Here is a 20,498-nt window from a genome sequence, read left to right as displayed (position 1 = left end):
AGCTTATGGAAAAATGCCATCTAATGTAGCATATTCAAATTCCCTGAAATAAGTTACAGCATAAGGCACTTCACCAATAGAGATAGTTGAAAAGTTTGAACAAAATAGTTTACCATCAGAAAAAGGGAGGGGGGGGGAGTTGCCACAGGGCTGGGGGGTGGGGGAGCCGTGCAAGGTGAAAGTTTCGCCTAGGGTGCGAAACTTTCTTGCACCGGCCCTGGTCTTCAATTATTTATATTAAAGAATAGAAGGAGAAATACAATTGTTCCTTCTTAAGTCAACTACACACAGGGAAAGAGAGTGGGAAAAACCAGCAGAAGATAAAAAATTGTGTCATTTTTACTTGCAGTGTAGCTGCTGGGGCAGGTGAGGATGGTGAAAGGCTAATCTTAAAAGTGAAAGGAAATTCAAGGATTTGGTAGAACTAGTCATCCATGTCTAATCAAACTACCTCCTTCCCCTAAGAAGAATGTGCAGAGGTCTGTTTTCCAAAGCTAGAAACAGAACCCAGATCTGTGGGGTAGCAGACCCATATTTTATTGCCTAGACCTCGGCCTACCATATATATTGCTTCAAAAATTTGCACTTTGGCTAACTGTAAAATGGGCTACTAATGATTTCCTGCTTTTGGTAAAGTGCTTTGCATCTGCACATAAGTATACACTACACAAGAGCAAAGAATTAGCATTAGCCACATTTTCCAGATGTGGTAACTAAGGATCAGAGGTTCAGGAACTGGGCTGGGAGACACTGTGGTCTAGTGTCTTTAGGCACTGTGTATGGTACCAGAAAACCTGAGTTTTAGTCTTAAGTTTGACCTGTAAGCCCCAATTTTACAATGAGCTCTGCATGGGTATTGGTGGTCTGCATGATAGAACACATTGCATGATCAGGGTCTGAAACTGCTCTGAATTTTTAGCACTTTTGTGAAACAATATTCAAAGTAATGTTAAGCTGTAGTGTGCATGCATGCATGGCCAGCATAGTTAGGTATTTAACATGCAGCTGTTGTCAGGTGTGAATAGTGGCCCAGATCCATAAATGGATTGAGGTTTGCATTGCTGAGCATTGCAGTGTTTAGAAAATCACAGAAACTCTGATCCATAAAGCCTGAATTAGATGCCTAGACCTTATGCAATGAATGGGGAGAGATGGGCATCTTAGAATGCAATCCACAAAAACCAGCAGCCTAGGTGGAGAGCTGCCTAAGCTAACCAGTGGGATTGTTCTACTGTGGATAAATATTTAGTCATTGAACCAGTGGTTTAGAGTATTCTCCTGAGACATGGAAGATCTCTGTTTGAAATACTTTCTCCCCTTCTGGTAGAGAGGAGGGAATTGAAACTGGGTCTCCCACGTCTTTGGTGAGCACTCCTATCCCACTGGTCTAAAAATTATAATATGCATAGCACCATGTATTCCTTGGGCCAGATTCTGAATGAGAGCCAATCTGGTAGGCCTCTGAGCGTGACTATTGGACTGAGCCCCACAAGCGGGATAGGTGGCTAAATGCCCATCTTCTTCTGATTTGTGAATTGCTTTGGGGCTTTTCTGGGATATAGGCATCTAGATGCCTAGAGTTGGGTAGCAGTGTGCATTTGCTCAGACACAGAGACTTAGATGCCAAGGAAACTTTTACTCTGAAAACTTAGGTGCCAAGTGAATTTAGGCACCTACAGGAATCTAAGAGCTTTGTGGATCCCATGGAGCCTAAAACTAGGACTTAAGTTCTTAAGTCTGGGGTTTAAGTACCTAAATACCTCTGTGGATTGGGACCAGTGTGCCTGATCTGAAGACAACGGATGTCAATAAGAGTCTTTTCATTGACATCAGTGGACATTGGATCAGCCACAGACTGAAGCAGAGCTCCACAGATGTCATTAGCCTGGCCAGTGCTCTTCTTTTAAATTAAAAATCTGGTCATACAATTTAAGTATTTTTAAACTGTTATATTTTATCTACACATAATATTGACCACCTCAGACATCATCGGTGGGGATCAAACCTGGGACCTCTTGAAGTTAAAGTAACAACCTCTACTGCCTGATCTTAAAAGCTACATCTCACTTAGCTAGGGCTAGTGCAGGCTCATCACTCTCTAAGTGGCCTAGCCACGACTAGAGAGGGACACCGAGCTGGCAAGGGGTTAAATAATAAAAGAAAATTGTGAAGATGTTAAACCTAGGAAATTCCCAAACCAAAAAATCCCTTTGTTTCAAAAACATGTAAAGGTTTGTAAATTAAAACAATATAGCTACCTATCACAATTTACAAAACCCACTTAAGTATAAAGAAATGCAGATTTCATTGCAACAAAGCCTGACCCTGTCAAGGTTCCTTCCCCACTCGGAACTTTAGGGTACAAATGTGGGGACCTGCATGGACACTTCTAAGCTTAATTACTAGCTTAGATCTGGTACACTGCCACCATCCAGAATTTCAGTGTCTGGAGCACTTTCTGTCCCCCCCAAAACTTTCCCCTCCCTGGGCTGCCTTGAGGGACTTCACCAGTTCCCTGGGGAACACAGATCCAAACCCCCCTCCTTTCCCCCCACCAATCCCTGGTGAGTCCAGATCCAATCCCCTTGGATCTTAAAACAAGAAAAAATCAATCAGGTTCTTAAAAAGAAAGCTTTTAATTAAAGAAAGAAAAGTAAAAATCATCTCTGTAAAATCAGGATGGAAAATACTTTACAGGGTAATCAGATTCATATAGCCCAGAGGAACCCCCTCTAGCCCTAGGTTCAAAGTTACAGCAAACAGAGGTAAAATCCTCTCAGCAAAAAAGAACATTTACAAGCTGAGAAAACAAAAATAAGACTAACCCTCCTTGCCTGGCTATTACTTACAATTTTGAAACATGAGAGACTGATTCAGAAAGATTTGGAGAGCCTGGATTGACGTCTGGTCCCTCTTAGTCCCAAGAGCGAACAACTCCCAAAACAAAGAGCACAAACAAAGACTTCCTTCCACCAAGATTTGAAAGTATCTTGTCCCCCCATTGGTCCTCTGGTCAGTTGTCAGCCAGGTTTACTGAGCTTCTTAACCCTTTACAGGTAAAAGAGACATTAACACTTAACTATCTGTTTATGACAGACCCCAACTAAATAATATTGATGAGAGACAGAACAGTAACAACACAAACCCGTTTTGAAAAAGGAAAAATATTTTTGTCTGATTGTGCTAGTTAGTACTTACACATATGATCTGAATCATGTGAGTTGTCTAATTGATATTAATGGGAACATTCATATAAGTCAAGTTGGGTGTAAATCTTTTTATGATCCAGAACTAGATATATAACTGCTAATGACAAGAGCCTCCAATGCATGTCAACTTACACTCATAACAACCACAAATTGATTATTTACATTTTTTCTACAACTTGATACTCAAACATCAATTATAATTACTTCTTAAAAAGACTGTATCTGTCAGTTAATAAATTGTTATAGTAGTTTTACCAGGTGTTGCTGTTACATGTAGTATTCTACTTTTTTTCTTGGATTGCAAGCAGATGTTCAGTTTTAGGAAGACATGTTCTCTATGTACCTATGCTCTTTATGCGGTGTTGTAGCCACGTTGGTCCCAGGATACTAGAGAGACAAGGTGGGTGAGGTAATATCTTTTATTGGACCAACTTCTGCTGGTGAGAGAGACAAATACACAGAGCTCTTCTTCAGATCTGGGAAATGTACTCAGAGTGTCACAGCTAAATAATACATCATAATATGTGTTAACTACTTATTCTAAATAATCTGTTCCACCTTGTATTTAGCTGTGATACTGCATACATTTCCCAGCCCTGAAGAAGAGCTCTGTGTAAGCTCGAAAGCTTGTCTCTCTCACCAACAGAAGCTGGTCCGATAAAAGATATTACCTCATCCACCTTGTCTCTCTAATGCTGTTGTTGTTAGTTTGGGTTATGCAAGATTCTGTGGAGAGGGAGCTGTTTGAGCAGCAGGAGACTGGCACATGAAATTGCAAGCCCCGTAGCAAGGATTTTTAATGAATCTGTAAAGTTGGGGGTCTTCTCCCTAAGACTGGAGAATTGCTAATATAGTTCCTATTTTTATGAAGGGAAAAAAAAGTGATCCAAGAAACTATAGGCCTGTTAGCTTGACCTCAATTGTATGCAAGGTCTTGGAATTTTGAAAGAGAAACTAGTTAATGACATAGAAGTGAACGGTAATCAGGATAAAATGCAATCTGTTTTTTTCAAAAGGTACCTCATGCCAGACCAACCTGATTTCATTCTTTGAGAAGATAACCGGTTTTTTTTAGACAAAGGAAGTGCAGTAAATCTAATCTATCCAGATTTTTGTAAGGCACTTGATACAGTTCCACATGGGAAATTATTAGTTACATTGGAGAAAAAGGGGATTAATATGAGAATTGAAGGTGAATAAGGAACTGGTTAAAGGGGAGACTGCAACGGGTCATACTGAAAGGTTAACTGTCAGGCTGGAGAGAGTTTACTTGTAGTGGAGTTCCTCAGGGATTGGTCTTGGGACCAAACTTATTTAACATTTTTGTTACTGACCTTGGCTCAAAAAGTGAAAGTGTGCTAATAAAATTTGCAGATGACACAAAGTTGTGAGGTATAGCCAATATGGAGGAGGACTGGAATATCATACAAGAAGATCTGGATGACCTTGTAAACCGGAGTAACAGAAATGGAATGAAATTGAATAGTGTAAAGTGGAAGGTCATGCACTTAGAGACTAACAAGAATTTTTGCTATAAACTGAGGACTTATCAGTTGGAAGTGATCAGGGTCAGCTCCAGCTTTTTTGCCGCCCCAAGCAGTGAAGCAGAGGAAGTAAAAAAAGATAAAGCTGCAATCGGCAGCACTTCAGCAGCAGCTCTACCGCACCGCTTCATTCTTCAGTGGCAATTCGGCGGCGGGTCCTTCGCTCTGAGAGGGACTGAGGGACCCGCCGCCGAATTGCCACCAAAGACCCAGATGTGCCACCCCTTTCCATTGGCCATCCCAAGCACCTGCTTCCTTTGCTGGTGCCTGGAACTGGCCCTGGAAGTGATAGAGGAGGAGAAAGAGCTGGGTGTATTGGTTACTCACAGGAAGACTATGAGCTGTCAATGTGATGTGGCTGTAAAAAAGTCTAATGCAGTTCTAGGACGTGTCAGATGAGGTATTTCCAGTAGAGACAGGGAAGTGTTAGTACCATTATACAAGGCACTGGTGAAACCTCATCTGGAATACCGTGTGCAATTCTGGTCTCCCATGTTTAATAAAGATTAATTCTAAATGGAATAGGTGCAGAGAAGGACTACTAGGATGATCCAAGGATTGGAGAATCTACCTTATGAGAGGAGACTCAAACAGTTTGTCTTATTTAGCCTAACTAAAAGAAGGCTATGGGGGGAAATGATTGCTCTCTACAAATACACCAGAGGGAAAAATACTAGGGAAAGAGAATTTATTTAAGCACCAATGTTGACACAAGAACAAATGGATATAACTGGCAAGTTTAAGCTCAAATTTAGGCGAAGGTTTCTAACAATCGGAGGAGTTTTCTAACCATCAACTTTCCAAGGGGAGTTCTGGGTGCAAAAAACCTAACTGGCTTCAAGACTGAGCTTGATAAGTTTATGGAGGGGACGGTCTGATAGGACTGCCTACAATGGCATGTGGCCCATCAGCAATTGTCAGAAGCAAAAATCCCCAACAGCTGGAGATGGGACACTAGATGGAAACAACTTTGAGTTATTACACAGAATTCTTTCCCTGGTACCTGCCTGGTGGGGTCTCATCCATATGCTCAGGGACTAACTGATCACCATATTTAGAGTAAGGAAGGAATTTTCCCTGGATCAGACTGGCAGAGACCCTGAGGTTTGGGGGTTTTTTTCCTTCTCCTGCAGCATGGGGCACAGGTCATTTGCAGGTTTAAACTAGTGTAAATGGTGAATTCTCTATAACTTGGAAGTCTTTAAACCATGATTTAAGAACTTCAGTAATTCAGCCAGAAATTAGGGGTCTATTTCAGGAGATAATTTGTGAAGTTCTGTGGCCTGCAATGTGCAGGAGGTCAGCCTAGATGATTATGATATTCCCTTCTGACCTTATAGGTCTGTGAAAGTTTGCTTGTGCCTGGTGCAGGTCACAGCTGAGAATGCCAAATTCAAGACAGACTGAAAAAAACCAGAGCAGTCACATCGCAAAACTGATGGTAATTCTAACATTAGAGTTCACCAACCCAGTAACAAAAGTGAGCTACTGTAACACTACACTGATTAACAAGAAGCCAAAGCATAGTCTCCTTAGGCAATCCAGCCCCCACCACCACCCAGACTTCTGGTCTGTATGATGAGAAGTTACTGAAAACCAGATTCATCACACATAAGTAGGGTCCTACAAAATTCACAGTCCATTTTGGTCAAGTTCATGGCAACAGGATTTTTAAAATAGTAAATTTCATTATTTCAGCTATTTCAATCCAAAATTTCATGGTGTTGTAATTGTATGGGACCTGACCCAAAAACGAGTTGGGGGAGGGAGTGTCCACAAGCTTATTGTAGAGGGGTTGCGGTACTGCTACCCTTACTTCTGCACTGCTGCTGGCAGTGTTGCTGACTTCAGAGCTGAGCAGCTGAAGAATGGCAGTGCTGGCTGGGAGCCCAGCTCTAAAGGTAGCGCCACCCCCTGCAGCAGCACAGAAGTAAGGATAGCATGATATGGCATTGCCATCCTTACTTCTGCATTGTTGACTGCATAGCTGGGCCATCAGGCAGCAGCCACCACTTTCTGGCCATCCAGCAGTGCAGAACTAAGTGTGGCATGGTATGGTATTGACACCCTTAATTCTGTGCTACTGCTGGTATGGTGCTGTCTTCAGTGCTGGGCGCTTGGCCAGCAGCTGCCGCTCCTCCAGCTGCCCAGCCTGAAGGCTGCACAGAGTAAGGATGCAATACTGCAAGCCCCCTAAAATAATCTTGTGACCTGCAAACTTCCTTTTAGGTCAGGACCTCAATTTGAGAAACACTGGTCTCCTTTGCTTTCATCGGTAAAACTTTTGGTCTTCTGGGGTTGTTGTTTTTTGCTTTTGTAAGCAGAGTCAGGATGAGCTCTACCCTGACATCTGGTGGTGAATTATGGGGAGTGTGGAAAGATTTCAGGGAGTGCGGAAAGGAATTTCAGGTATTTGCATTGGCACACCCACCCCACCTAGCATAGCACACGGCAGCCTGGGATGGTTATTTTGACAGCTCTGGGATCCCCAATTTCTTTGTTATTGGGGCAGGAGGAATAAAGTGTTGTCACCCTGATTATGTGAATGAGGAACTATGAGATGGCTTTATGACAGTGTCAAGTATCAGAGGGTAGCCGTGTTAGTCTGGATCAGTAAAAGCAGCAAAGAATCCTGTGGCACCTTATAGACTAACAGACGTTTTGGAGCATGAGCTTTAGTGGGTGAATACCCACTTCTTCAGATGCATGTAATGGAAATATCCAGGGGCAGGTATATATATGTGTGCTAGCAAGCAAGCTGGAGATAACGAGGTCAGTTCAATCAGGGAGGATGAGGCCCTGTTCTAGCAGTTGAGGTGTGAAAACCAAGAGAGGAGAAACTGGTTCTGTAATTGGCAAGCCATTCACAGTCTTTGTTCAATCCTGAGCTGATGGTGTCAAATTTGCAGATGAACTGAAGCTCAGCAGTTTCTCTTTGAAGTCTGGTCCTGAAGTTTTTTTGCTGCAGGATGGCCACCTTAAGGTCTGCTATAGTGTGGCCAGGGAGGTTGAAGTGCTCTCCTACAGGTTTTTGTATATTGCCATTCCTAATGTCTGATTTGTGTCCATTTATCCTTTTCCGTACAGACTGTCCAGTTTGGCCGATGTACATAGCAGAGGGGCATTGCTGGCATATGATGGCATATATTACATTGGTGGATGTGCAGGTGAATGAACCAGTGATGGTGTGGCTGATCTGGTTAGGTCCTGTGATGGTGTCACTGGTGTAGATATATGGGCAGAGTTGGCATCGAGGTTTGTTGCATGGATTGGTTCCTGAGCAAGAGTTATTATGGTGTGGTGTGCAGTTACTGGTGAGAATATGTTTCAGGTTGGCAGGTTGTCTGTGGGCAAGGATTGGCCTGCCACCCAAGACCTGTGAAAGTGTGGGATCATTGTCCAGGATGGGTTGTAGATCCTTGATGATGCGTTGGAGGGGTTTTAGCTGGGGGCTGTATGTGATGGCCAGTGGAGTCCTGTTGGTTTCTCTCTTGGGTTTGTCTTGCAGTAGGAGGCTTCTGGGTACACGTCTGGCTCTGTTGATCTGTTTCCTTATTTCCTCGTGTGGGTATTGTAGTTTTGAGAATGCTTGGTGGAGATTTTGTAGGTGTTGGTCTCTGTCTGAGGGGTTAGAGCAGATGCGGTTGTAATCTGTAATTGTAAGACTGTGAATGGCTTGCCAATTACAGAACCAGTTTCTCCTCTCTTGGTTTTCACACCTCAACTGCTAGAACAGGGCCTCATCCTCCCTGATTGAACTGACCTCGTTATCTCCAGCTTGCTTGCTAGCACACATATATATACCTGCCCCTGGATATTTCCATTACATGCATCTGAAGAAGTGGGTATTCACCCACGAAAGCTCATGCTCCAAAACGTCTGTTAGTCTATAAGGTGCCACAGGATTCTTTGCTGCTTTTATGACAGTGATGGCTCAACCTCAATTAAGTAGTACTTGCTAGACAAGGGACATGGGTTCCAAAACCCAGTGAATTGAGAGAGGTTGGGGACTGGTGTGTACCTGGTGGTATGGGCCCCTTTTGAGGGCCTGGAACACCAATTGCACATCCTCCTCTCTCCACTGTTAAAGAGCAGAACTAATTTTGATTCCATTAGGAGTCCATCTAGAGGCTGCTGAGCTGAATTCACATTGGGCCAATGGTGCACCAGCACTGGGGTTCCCCTACTACAAGCTGAAATCACTAAAAGAGCTGAGCTGAGATCATTGCGTGCTGTGTTAACTAGTGAGGGAGCCTGAAGACCTATCGCTAAGTGGCTGGCAGAGCGGAGCAGTTTGCAGCATGTTGGAGCAGCCCATGGAACAGTGAGCAGAGTGGAGTGGTTTGCAGGGACAGCTGGAGTGGCTCATGGGTTGGCTGGAGGAGCGGCACAGCTGGTGTAGCAGAGCTGGTAGTGGTGAAGGCTGCAGCAGAACTCGATGGAGAGGTGGAGCAGTTGGCCCTGGCCCACGTGAGGTGCCCCTTAATGCCTTGTGTGTGCCCCCTCATTTCTATTTTGAACTCTGGGGTGGCACTGACCAGAGACTTTCGGATTGTTGAATTTTGGGGTGATTGGACTTAAGACCCTAAGGGGGAAAGGACATTGCCAAATGTACTTGGAGGTGGGTTTTTGCTTATGGTTTGTGTTATAATCCTGTTTGTGGTGTTTCTCCAATGTGATGCCGCATTGTTTCCCTCCTTTAGTAAAAGGATTTTGCTACACTCAGACTCCGTGCTTGCGAGAGGGGAAGTATTGCCTCCTAGAGGCGCCCGGGTCACTGGGTAGGGGCTCGAGCCGGTTATGCATTGTGTTATTGAAATGGAACCCCAGGATACTGAACCTGGCCCTTGTTGCTGCCAACTCAGAGCGGCAGAAGGGTTACACTTCACACCCCTGAACAAGAAAAGCTTTACTGATGAAAGTCCAGTGTAGACAAAACCTAAGTGTATGGAAAGTTACAGGCAAAAGATGGAGTCTTAGATCACCTGTCCTTGTCACATGTCCTTACATGCCTTGCTGAATCATTGGGCAGCCATTGCCTCAGAGCTCTCTGAAACATCTCAAGAAGGGGCTCATTGGGTGAGCGGATTGTCCTTAATGGGCCTTGATGCAAATCTCTCTGGGGGAGGGGGTGTCACTCAAGGACACAACACAAGTTTGAGATACTAATACAAAAACAGGATAATCATATTTATCAGATTACAACTTTTCCATTGATACCTTACATGACATACTTTGTATCAAATTTAGTGCAATTTTGTAACAGTGGTGGCTGTGTTAGTATTCTTCCTGTCTATTAGGTCTGCCATCTTTCTCATTACTGGTAGCTGGACTCCCAAGGCCCTGCCCCATTCCCTGATTCTTTCTCCAGGACCCTACCCATGCCCCGACAGTTCCACCCAAGGCCACACCTCTTCTCCACCTCTTCCCTCAAGGCCCTGCTCCCTTCTCCACCTTTTCCCTAGAGGCCCTGCCCCTTTCTCTGCCTATTCCCCCCCAAGGCATTGCCCCTGCTCTGATCAGACTTTCTGGTCAAAAACTGGGCACCTGGCACCCTAAATGGCACCTGAACACAGAAACCCAAAACCGGACTCTCTGGGTAAAACCCAGATGGGTAGTAATCCTACTTGCTATACAGCATCACATCTTGGTCACTGAGTAGATGGATTTTCGAGGTAGAGTTGCTCCCTGAGCAACTAGGTATTTGGTATTAAGCTACAATACCTGAAAGAAGGGATTCCCTGCATGCTTCTTTGTAGTTTATTCTATTAAGGTTCCTATATTGCCTTCCTCAGACAAATATGTGAACAACTTCCAGCAGTGCATTGAGCACCTCCATTCCAGGACTACAGTATGTATGTGAGTAAAACAAGTTACACTTAGAATATACCAATATTCAGCATCACTAACTTGTCCTTCACTGGGAAGCCAGCCTGCTAAGCTCTGGACTTTGCAGTGTGTATGCTATCGCTGTTTTGTCACCAAAAGGCAGTTTTTGGTGACAAAACTTGCCAGTGTATACAAGCCCTAAGAAAGGAGACATGATTGAAATAAAAAGAGCAGATTGTTATATAAGAGACTGCATTTTGTATTGGGAAAATGAGCAGGGCAAAATGGGATTTGGGTAAACACAGAGGAGCTTACAGTAGTTGAAATGAATAATGATCAGATGGGCACAAACAAGGATCCTAGTGGTGGGAATAGAGAAGAAATGATGTGATTTAGAACTCTTATAAATGAAGAAGCCAAAGGGACCAATGTAGCCCACAGGGGCTATACAGTGAATTTTGTTACAATTTGAATGAAGAAAGACTGAAATATGGAGAATGATTTATAACATCTACTTGAAACCATACCTGTCAATATTTGAAATGTATAGATATGTATATTTGAGAGTAAAACAGAAACACAATTTTTAACTGTACTGAAATACGTATAATTAGGAGTGTTTCGGAGGGACTGAGTAGAAAACATTAAATTCTATTAAAAAAATATAGTCTTTCTGTAACCTCACTCTATCTGTGGGTTGGCAGAACTATATACTGACATTTTAACTTCAGTATCAGTAGGGCCCTATCAAATTCACTGTCCACTTTGGTCAATTTCACAGTCATAGGATTTGAAAAATTGTAAATTTCATGATTTCAGCTATTTAAATCTGAAATTTCACGGTGTTGTAATTGTACGAATCCTGACCTAAGAAGGAGTTGTAGGGGTGTGTCTGTCATGGTATAAATCCCCACTCTGAACCTTAGAGTCCAGAAGATGGGGTACCAGCATGAATTCCTCTAAGCTTAATTACCAGCTTAGATCCTGTAGTGCTGCCACCAACCAGGACTTGGAGTGCCTGGTACACTCTGGTCCCCGCAAAACCTTCCCTGGGGACTCTAAGACCCAGACCCCCTGGATCTTAACACAAGGAAAGTAAACCCTTTCCCCCACCATTGCCTCTCCCAGGCTTTCCCTCCCTGGGTTACCCTGGAAGATCACTGTGATTTAAACTCCTTGAATCTAAAACAGAGAGGAGCGCATGTTGCCCCCTCCTCTTCCCCGCTCCCCAAGAGGTAATACAGATTCAAGCTCCATGAATCTAAAACAGAGGGATTCCACCTTCCCCCCTTCCTTCTCTCTCCCTGTCTCCCACCAATTCCCTAGTGAATACAGACTCAATTCCCTTGAGCCTCAACGAGGGGAAAAAATCAATCAGGCCTTAAAAAAGAAATTTTTTTAATAAAATAAAGGAAAAAATAAAAGTTGTCTCTGTAATTAAGATGGTAAGGTTACAAGGTCTTTCAGCTTATAGACATTAGAGAGAATCCTCCCCCCAGCATACATACAAATTAAAATACTTCCAGAAAAATACACATTTGCAAATAAAGAAAACAATCAAAAAGACTAAACCGCCTTTGTACTTGTACTCACTATTTGAACAGAAAATTAGAGAGCCTGTAGGTACATCTGGTTACTCTCAGAACCCAGAGAGAACAACAGACAAACAAACACCACAAAACAAAGACTTCCCTACACCGAGATTTGAAAGTATTTTGTTTTCTGATTGGTCCTCTGGTCAGGTGGTCCAGGTTCACTGCTTGTAACCCTTTACAGGTAAAAGAGACATTAACCCTTAACTATCTGTTTATGACAGGGTGTCACAAGATTATTGCACGAGGGGTTGCAGTACTGCTACCCTTACTTCTGCATTGCTGCTGGCGGCGTCGCTGACTTCAGAGCTGGGCATCTGGAGAACGGTGACTGTTGGCCAGGAGCCCAGCTCTGAAGGCAGTGCGACCACCACGAACAGCACAGAAATAAGGATGGCATGATATGGTATTGACACCTTTACTTCTGCGCTGCTGCTGGTGAGGCACTGTCTTCACAGCTGGGTGCCTGGCCACCAGCCACTGCTCTGCAGCCACAAGACGCCACTCTCTGGCCATCCAGCTCTAAAGGCACAGAAGGAAGGGTGGCAATACCGCTACCCACCTAAAATAACCTTGCAACCCCCTAGCAGCTCCCTTTTGGGTTAGGACCCCAGTTTGAGAAATGCTGGTCTTCTTCATGTTTTCTGTATAGTATAGGGTAAAAGCATACAAAAGACCAGGTTTCATGGTCCATGACAGGTTTTTATGGTTGTGAATTTTGTAGGACCCTAAGTATCAGTGAAGTGGAACCTAGGCATCCTCTCCTCTTGCCTTATCTTTATAGGCCATCATGGTTTAGCAGTAATCTGTAAAAAATGAAAGCAAGGAAGATGGCTGGAGTGACAGTAGTGGAAGTCATGCACCAAATCTGACTAATTGTTTGTTTTGCTATCCAGTTAATTACCATTTGTGGGGAAAACTGGAAAATAAAAAGGCAACAGCAGCCAGGTTCTGGTAAGAGAGAGAGATTAAAGAAAATGGCAGGCCCCTGGCTGCAGCAAAAATGGGAATTCCATGGAAAAAATGATGAATTCTGGGGTTAGAAAATTGTGGAATTCACAGATGAATAGGACAGTTCACACTTCTTAAATGCATTGTTTCAGACTCAGGAATCTACTACTCCATTGGATTATGCTCACTTAAGGTTATTTCTGCAACTATAAGGACTAGAAAGGTTGTTGTAAAATGAAAGCTGAGACTCTATCAAGGGCTAAATGCTGCGACTGGAATCACTGACAATGTAAAGCATTGACTGTGTTGCCAAATCTTGTAATATTTGGTGTCAAGTATCAGAGGGGTAGCCCTGTTAGTCTGGATCTGTAAAAGCAGCAAAGAATCCTGTGGCACCTTATAGCCTAACAGATGTTTTGGTGCATGAGCTTTCTGGGTGAATACTCACTTCGTCGGATGCATGTAATATTTGGTGTTTTTCTTGAAGTCTCAACTGCGAGAATTTGCCATATCGTGCCTGCATGTTTATAAAGTACGGACCACAACTAAGCCCTGATCTGCTAGGGCCCTCAGGCATTAGTGTGATGCGTGCTTTGTGCATGTAGACGAGTGCACTTGCATATGTATACGCACAGGGCTGGGGAAGGCCGAGTGAGCAGCAGTCTCCCCTATGTCCGCCGCTCGCCGGGGCAGGGTGGCGGCACCTGGGGGCTGGAACCGCGTGTCCGGCGCAGCAGGTGCGAGCCCGCGGGAGCCTGTGAGAACTGAAGAGCTCGCTCCCGGATTTCCCGGGGAGGGGGCGTTGAGGGCTCTGCCGCGCCTGCGCAGTCGCGCCGTGTGTGTCTGACACCCGGAGGGGGTGGGGCTGAAGTGTCTGCGCGGAAGGCGGCGGCGGCGGCGAGAGAAACTCCGCGAGGGGAAGCGGTGCCGGCCTCGCCCCCTGCAGCGGGAGTAGGGCGCGCGCCCCCGGCGGATACACAAGCTCGCTCGGGTCCCCAGCGCGGCCCTTCCGGGACCGGCCTCCGCCGGCAACAGGGGGCTGCGCGGGCGCTGCGGCCGGGTGTCCAGCCGGAGGCGGCGGCGGCCCCGGGGGGAAGAGGTGTCCCTGCGCCCCCGGCCCCGGCCCCGGCCCGAGTGGATGAGCAGCGCCGGGGCCGGTGTTGGCGTTCGCGGCCTCCCCATGGCCGGGCCCCGGCGGTGAAGGCAGCGGGAGCCGCCTGTGTCCGTGTCTTGCCGGGGAGGCAGCTGAGCCGCCAGAGGGCGGGGAGAGGGATGTGCGCGGCCGCCTCCGCCGCAGGAGCCGCCGCCACCGAGACGGGGGCCGAGGGCGGCTTCTTCTTCTTCTCCTCTTCCCGCGGCTCCTGCCCGGCAGGGGCCGTGGGGTCCGAGGAGGGCTCAGCCATGGGGCTCGGGGCGCTGCCGGGGGCGGCGGGGCCGCCACCTCCGGGCTGCAGGGACCGCTACCAGCTGCTGCTCTCGGGGCGGGCCCTGGCAGACACATACCGGAAGATTTACACGGCGGCGCTGAGCGACAGGGATCCGGGAAGTCACGCGAGCAGGTAACGCACCCCGAGGCCTCCCACTCCCGGGCCAAGCGGGACAACCTCCCCTCAGCCAGTAGGCAGCTCCCTAGCATGTCATGCACTCTTCCTCTTAGCTGCCAGGGCGGTCCTATGATAGAGGACTAATGCGACCATTCAGGGTGGTAATGTGCCCCCATTGCTACCTAGGGTGTCCGCAGAGGGAACCCCCGGCTTCCCACCTGGGCAGGTAATGCACCCACTCGCCATGCGCCCATCTGGAGTCAACGGGCAGGTAGCGCCCAGCCTCCCAGGACCCAGAGTTAGATAAGGAGCCAGCCAGCAAGGTGGTAACCCCAAATCCCGAGGGTCTGGGGTAGGTAAGGCCTCCCTGACTAGAGCATCTATGCAAATACCATTCCTACATTCCTCCAAGGGGGGTGGGTACCTGGGAACAGAGCTCACTCCCTTGCTGGAGTCCCCCAAACAAATCACCCGGCCTAGTGACTACTTGTGGCAGGGTGATTCTGATAGGTAGTATGTCTAATTTGTTGTCTCCCCACCTGGGTGGGTAATGCACTCAGCCTGCAACTGAGGTCATCCATGTGGATATTACTCCCTCACCCTGAGGCAATGTACTCAGCGGATGTACCACCACTTGGACCTCCCAGTTAGATAAGGTGCCCATCTCTTCTGCCCATACCTGTGTCTCTGAACTGCTACTCCCTCTATCTATCCTGTCTTTGCTACCAACCTAGTACATGTAATCCTTCTCAGCCAGCTCACTGGATGCTTAATGTGCATCCTGCTCTACCCAGTTCTCTGGGGCAGGTAAGGTACTCTCCTCAACCAGATCCACTTTGGCATGTGTTGCACCTACTCTCTAACCCCCAGCAGATAAAACAGCTGGTGCCTTCGGCTCCTGGGCAGGAGTGAGGCCCTCCATCTAAGCTTTAGTTTGCCATGGACAGGCATGTACTGTGCTCATTCCCCAGTCACTGTTCTCTTCCCAGAGCCGTTTCTGTGTCCAGGTACTTTGACTTAAGGCAAGATGATGCCTCCTTGGGGACCTATCCACCTAAGCTTGCTTCTTCCACAACCCTGGGCCAGGTACTCTGTCTTTGTGCCAGGTATCGTGCTCTCCCTCTCCCCCAAGCCCCTGTCCCCGCTTTGAGGCCCATTCTCCAACCTGTTCTCTTCATCCTAGACAGGTGCTCTCCCCCACGGTCTGTTATGCGCTGGGTGGGGAGAGGTGGAGCGGGTGCAGGATCAGGGTGGGGGCTATCACACCAGATTGTCTTCTTTCCCAGCAGCAGCACCTGGAGCATGTGATGTGCTAGGAAGGTGGGAATGGGGGTACAGGCAAACTACATACTCCATCCTGCCTGGAAGCAGCTGTTTGAGGTTGCATGGGGCAATCTGCAGCAGTGGTGGGGAGAGGGGAGGCCAGATGTGGGTCCCATGTGGGCTCTGGGGTCAGTTAGGCAGAAGCCTGTGGGGCTGTCGGGGGGAAAAAGTGGCTGGTGCAAGCTGGGTTCTAACCTTCCATTTTAACCCTGGGAGTGGGAGTCAGTGCATGGTGGCAGCAGCTGCTGAGATGCTGCTGAGACAGTATGCAGTGGGTTACTTCCCCGAACCTGGGGTGGGGCAGAATGGGGCTTGGTCCAACCAAAATACATACAGACACATTTGGGATTAGGGCAGCTTTGACCCTGCATGTGGCTGTTTCTTGCCAGGGGCTGCAGTTTAGGGATGTGCAAATGTTGCATCTTGCACAGGGAGGCTGCAGTGCCTGATTCTCCCATTCAGCTCTGAAGGGGATAGGCGTTAATGTGTACACCGACAGCTTAGGCCCTGCTGCTTCCATGACAGCTGTGGAGTCTGTGCTCAGAGTCAGCAATGAGTTCTTGGGGAGCTGGATGTTGGGGCTGCCACATGAAAATGACCTAAGGGACAGGAGCGAGTAAGGTGCTCACCTCTCCCCAGGCTGGGTCACAGTGGGGGACCCCCGGTGGCTGCTTCTTCATGTGCAACAAGGGCTAATGTTGCAATGAATCCCTTCGGTTTCACCTTCCCGGTGAGTAGGGTCTGCCCTCATCTTTCATTCCTACCCTAGGAGATTGCCGAGGATTTCAGTGACATGTTCACCTGTCTCCATTTGGAGACCTTCCTAAACACAGGAAGTGGAAGGGTGCTGTATTTATTCACATTCTTGAGTTGAATTAAGTTGTGACATAGGGTGAGTAGAGCCAGTCATAAGAGAAATATTAGCTCTGTGAATCAACTCCTTGACAAGTGTATGCTGGTGAAACATTAAAATTAAGTGGTTTTTTTTTTTTTTTTTTTTTTTTTTTTTACAGTTTGACTTTACTTACTCAAATTATGTCCCCGTTTCGAAAGCAAAGGAAATCCAATAATTGTAGCCAGTGTGTCTATGAGAGAAGTAATTTTGCAAACTACAAGAATACTGCAACCTTCTGATTTATCTGTGGCCAGTAGGCGTCTCTGGGCCCTGATCTTTAGTGTGTTTTTGTGCACCATCTCATTCTGTCCCATCTATATAACCAAGAAACTGTCATATTTCAGACTGCATCTGTGAAAATCTTGCTGTTCTTGTTATGCCTTTAATTCTGTGTTTCCATGTTTCTCTGTTTAATATTTTCTTCTCATCATGAGCCTTAAAAATCAGCTTAACCTGTAAAGGGACTACAAACATTCATCCTAGGAAATTCAGGTTCAGGCTTAATTATATGGTTAATGCAAAGTGTCTTGAGAGTTGTTCGGGTGTCTCAGCTATATGTTTCCACACCTTAAAACCTTTGGATTTCCTGTAAGCTTAACATTAATTCTGAATTCAGGTTTATAATGGTTGGTTTTGGAATTATTACAGTGATTGCCATGACTTTTACTCTTAAACTCCAGTTATGTCCTCTCTCTTTGAACTTTGGTTTAACATAGTTTTATTATTTTAAAATTAAAAATGTCTTGCATGAACCTTAAAAATGATAGCTTGTGGTTTCTCAGAGTTCAAGATGTGTATTCTATCAGTCTTAAACTATTTTTAAATTGTAAATTAAGTCCAGATTCACTGGTATGTTTTGACTGCTTTGAATCACTTTGGAGGAGCACAAAGAAGCCAGACTATATTAGTCAGGTCAATAAGATTTACAGCTGCTTTGTCACTGGAGCACTGTAAGCAAGTACAGAGTACTGTACTGCTGAATTTAGCCCTTATTTGCTAGTGTCATCCATGCTTTTTAAGAGCAGGCACAGTTGTTTCCAGTGCAGTGACAACAGCTAAGCACTCTCCCAGTCAGAACTCTTGACCCAAAAAACACAATTTTTCTCTCACTACTAACTCATTACAACCAAAATAGTTGTGGCATGCAATTTCTCTGTAGAAGAAAAGTGGTGATAGTCTGAGTTACCCCTGTCAGAAGAGTTGTGTGTTCTAAAATATTAGTCATAGGTAGAGCTGGCTGAAAAATTGAGCTTTGAATGTTTTTGATTAACAGGGTAAAATTTTTCTCTAAAATATTTGCTAAAAAGTATCCATTTTTCATCCAACTCTAGTTATAACTAGATGCAGTAGCTAACAACTTTGACTGCATTAGGTTGTAATTAAGCTAACAGACTATATGTGAGTTTTTAACTGAAGCCTGCTGTTCCATTATTAAAATCATTTGGGTAAGTAATTTCTTAAAGGACCCATTTCAGATAGTTTAAATTATGACCAAATTTAGGAGTTGATTTGTAAATTCTCAGAAATTTCATTCTGTATTCAGAGAATACTGTAACTTGAGACATGATATGCTAATTTTCTTGCATAATGGAGTGGAGATACTGAATCTTTTTTTAAGTGCACAGTTAAACTCAATTGTAACAATGAAGCTGTAAGTAATGCCTCTGTTATAGTCAGATTTATGATAAAAGCTTGCTTTTTACTTTGTTTTGAAAAGTTAGAAATCAAAGCTATATTAGATTGACCAAGCACTGCCAATGCAAAGTTAAATATATGATTCTTGAATAATCTATATAGAATTTATGAATGTATACTCAGAGGTTATTTGTACTAGCTGCCATCTAAAAGCAGTGAGTGATGTATCACATGCTGAAAAGATTCAGTAATAGGTATTGAAGCAGAGGTAAAGATGTTTAATATTTCTTATGTATTTTAACAATAATGTTGTAGTATACACCGTTATCAGAAATCATTAGACAAATTCTTTTTAAAGAATTTGACATAGTGCTATGTCTAATGTAAAACTTCTTGATAGTGAATTAAACTAAGATTAGTTAAAAAGACAAATGAACTTTGGTAAATCTAAGTTTAACCTCTATTTTTATGATTACTGCAATATTAGGAAACATAAAAAGTGCTGTTTTCGTTTGAAACCTTCCCCAGTACTCTTGCCCACCGTTCTCAAACTTCATTGCACTGCGACCCCCTTCTGACAACAGAAATTACTACACGACCCCAGGAGGGGGGTCTGAAGCCTGAGCCCATCAAAGCCCCACTGCCCCAGGAAGGGAGTGTAGGGGAGCAAAGCCCAAGCCCAACTGCTCCTGACAGTGTGGGGGGGAAGCTGAAGCCAAAAGGCTTCAGTCGCAGGCAGAGGGCCTGTAACCTGAGCCCCACTGTCCGTGGCTTGGGCTTTGGCCCTGGGCTTCAGCAAGTCTAAGCTAGCCCTGGCAACCCCATTAAAACAGGGTTGCGACCCACTTTGGGGTCCTGACCCACAGTTTGAGAACCTGTGATCTGGTCATATTATTGAAAAGTGAGCCTAGTTTTTTAAAAGCTCGGTTAAGTTTTGACTCACTTGCTATAAATAAGGTTATGTTTTAGTCAAAGGTATTTTTAGTAAACTAATGGACAGGTCACGGACCATAAACAAAAATTCACAGGCCCTTTACCTGTCCAAGACTTTTACTAAAAATACTTGTCGTGACTAAGACTTGGGTGGGAGGCTATGGGTGCTTTGTGGGGGGCAGTCCAGGGACCTCGCTTGGGGGTGGGGGTGCCCAGGACCCTGCTGGGGGCTTCTGTGACAGTCTTGCAGCCTTAGCTATAAAGTATATTTAACATTAATCGATAGCTGTTTTTCCCTCAATGTTGGACTTTCCTGCTCCTTATGTTTGTACCTCCATACTACACTGCTTAATGAAAATAAGCTGATTTCTTGGTTTTGAATCAGTTCTTTGGGTTGGTTGCCAAAGGACACTGTTAGATCAGCACATCCAACCCTCTTAATGTATATCTGCACATCCTCTGTTTCAAGTTGTCTGCTATTGCAAGGGTTTTTTTTGTCTCTCTCCCCCACTTCCATGCAATTTGATGAAGAATGTCTACAAAGATGCTTACTACCTTCAGACTTTGAAAAGTTCTGCTTGTTTTTCACACTAAAAGCCAAACACCACCTTTCATTTTTGAAAACATTAGGCTGCTTTTTACCTTGAGATTCAGAAGTTTTTTAGTTTCATTGCTTCAGAACTGCTTACAGTGCTGTAATGCAGGTTGAAAATACATGAGTCATATTTAGCCAGAAATAATGGACTGAATTATAGATTATACAACAATAATAATAACATAGTGAGACACTGGTGTTTCTTGTGAAAAGTGCATGCATTGTATGACCAAATTTTCCATTCCTTTTGTAAAATAAGATATGCGAGCCCAGGGGTTGGCAGCCTTTGGCATGTGGCTTGCCAGGGTAAGAGCCCTGTCGGGTCGGGCTGGTTTGTTTACCTGCCGCATCTGCAGGCTCAGCTGATCGTAGCTCCCACTGGCTGCAGTTTGCCACTCCAGGCCAATAGGGGTGGCAGGAAGCTGTGGCCAGCATATCCCTTGGCCCA

At 45.2% G+C, this 20,498-nt stretch overlaps 1 protein-coding gene across 14 annotated transcripts in view; it reads left to right on the top strand.

The window, feature by feature from the left end:
- Window positions 1-14,255: 14,255 nt before the first annotated feature.
- MYCBP2 (MYC binding protein 2) overlaps window positions 14,256-20,498 on the top strand; it is a 463,608-nt gene continuing 457,365 nt past the window's right edge. For 12 of the 14 annotated variants that reach the window (XM_030566987.1, XM_030566958.1, XM_030566968.1 and 9 more), the window contains exon 1: window positions 14,256-14,684. In XM_030566987.1, coding sequence (XP_030422847.1) covers window positions 14,398-14,684 — 287 coding nt within the window. In that variant the 5' untranslated portion in view covers window positions 14,256-14,397. The remainder of the gene's footprint in view (window positions 14,685-20,498) is intronic. The other 2 variants (XM_030566926.1, XM_030566890.1) reach the window with 1 other exon arrangement.

The sequence above is a fragment of the Gopherus evgoodei genome, chromosome 1, assembly GCF_007399415.2.
Source record: "Gopherus evgoodei ecotype Sinaloan lineage chromosome 1, rGopEvg1_v1.p, whole genome shotgun sequence".
In the NCBI taxonomy this organism is placed as follows: Eukaryota; Metazoa; Chordata; order Testudines; family Testudinidae; genus Gopherus; species Gopherus evgoodei.
The sequence above is the reverse complement of the archived record's forward strand: the minus strand, read 5'-3'. Positions and strand labels throughout refer to the sequence as shown.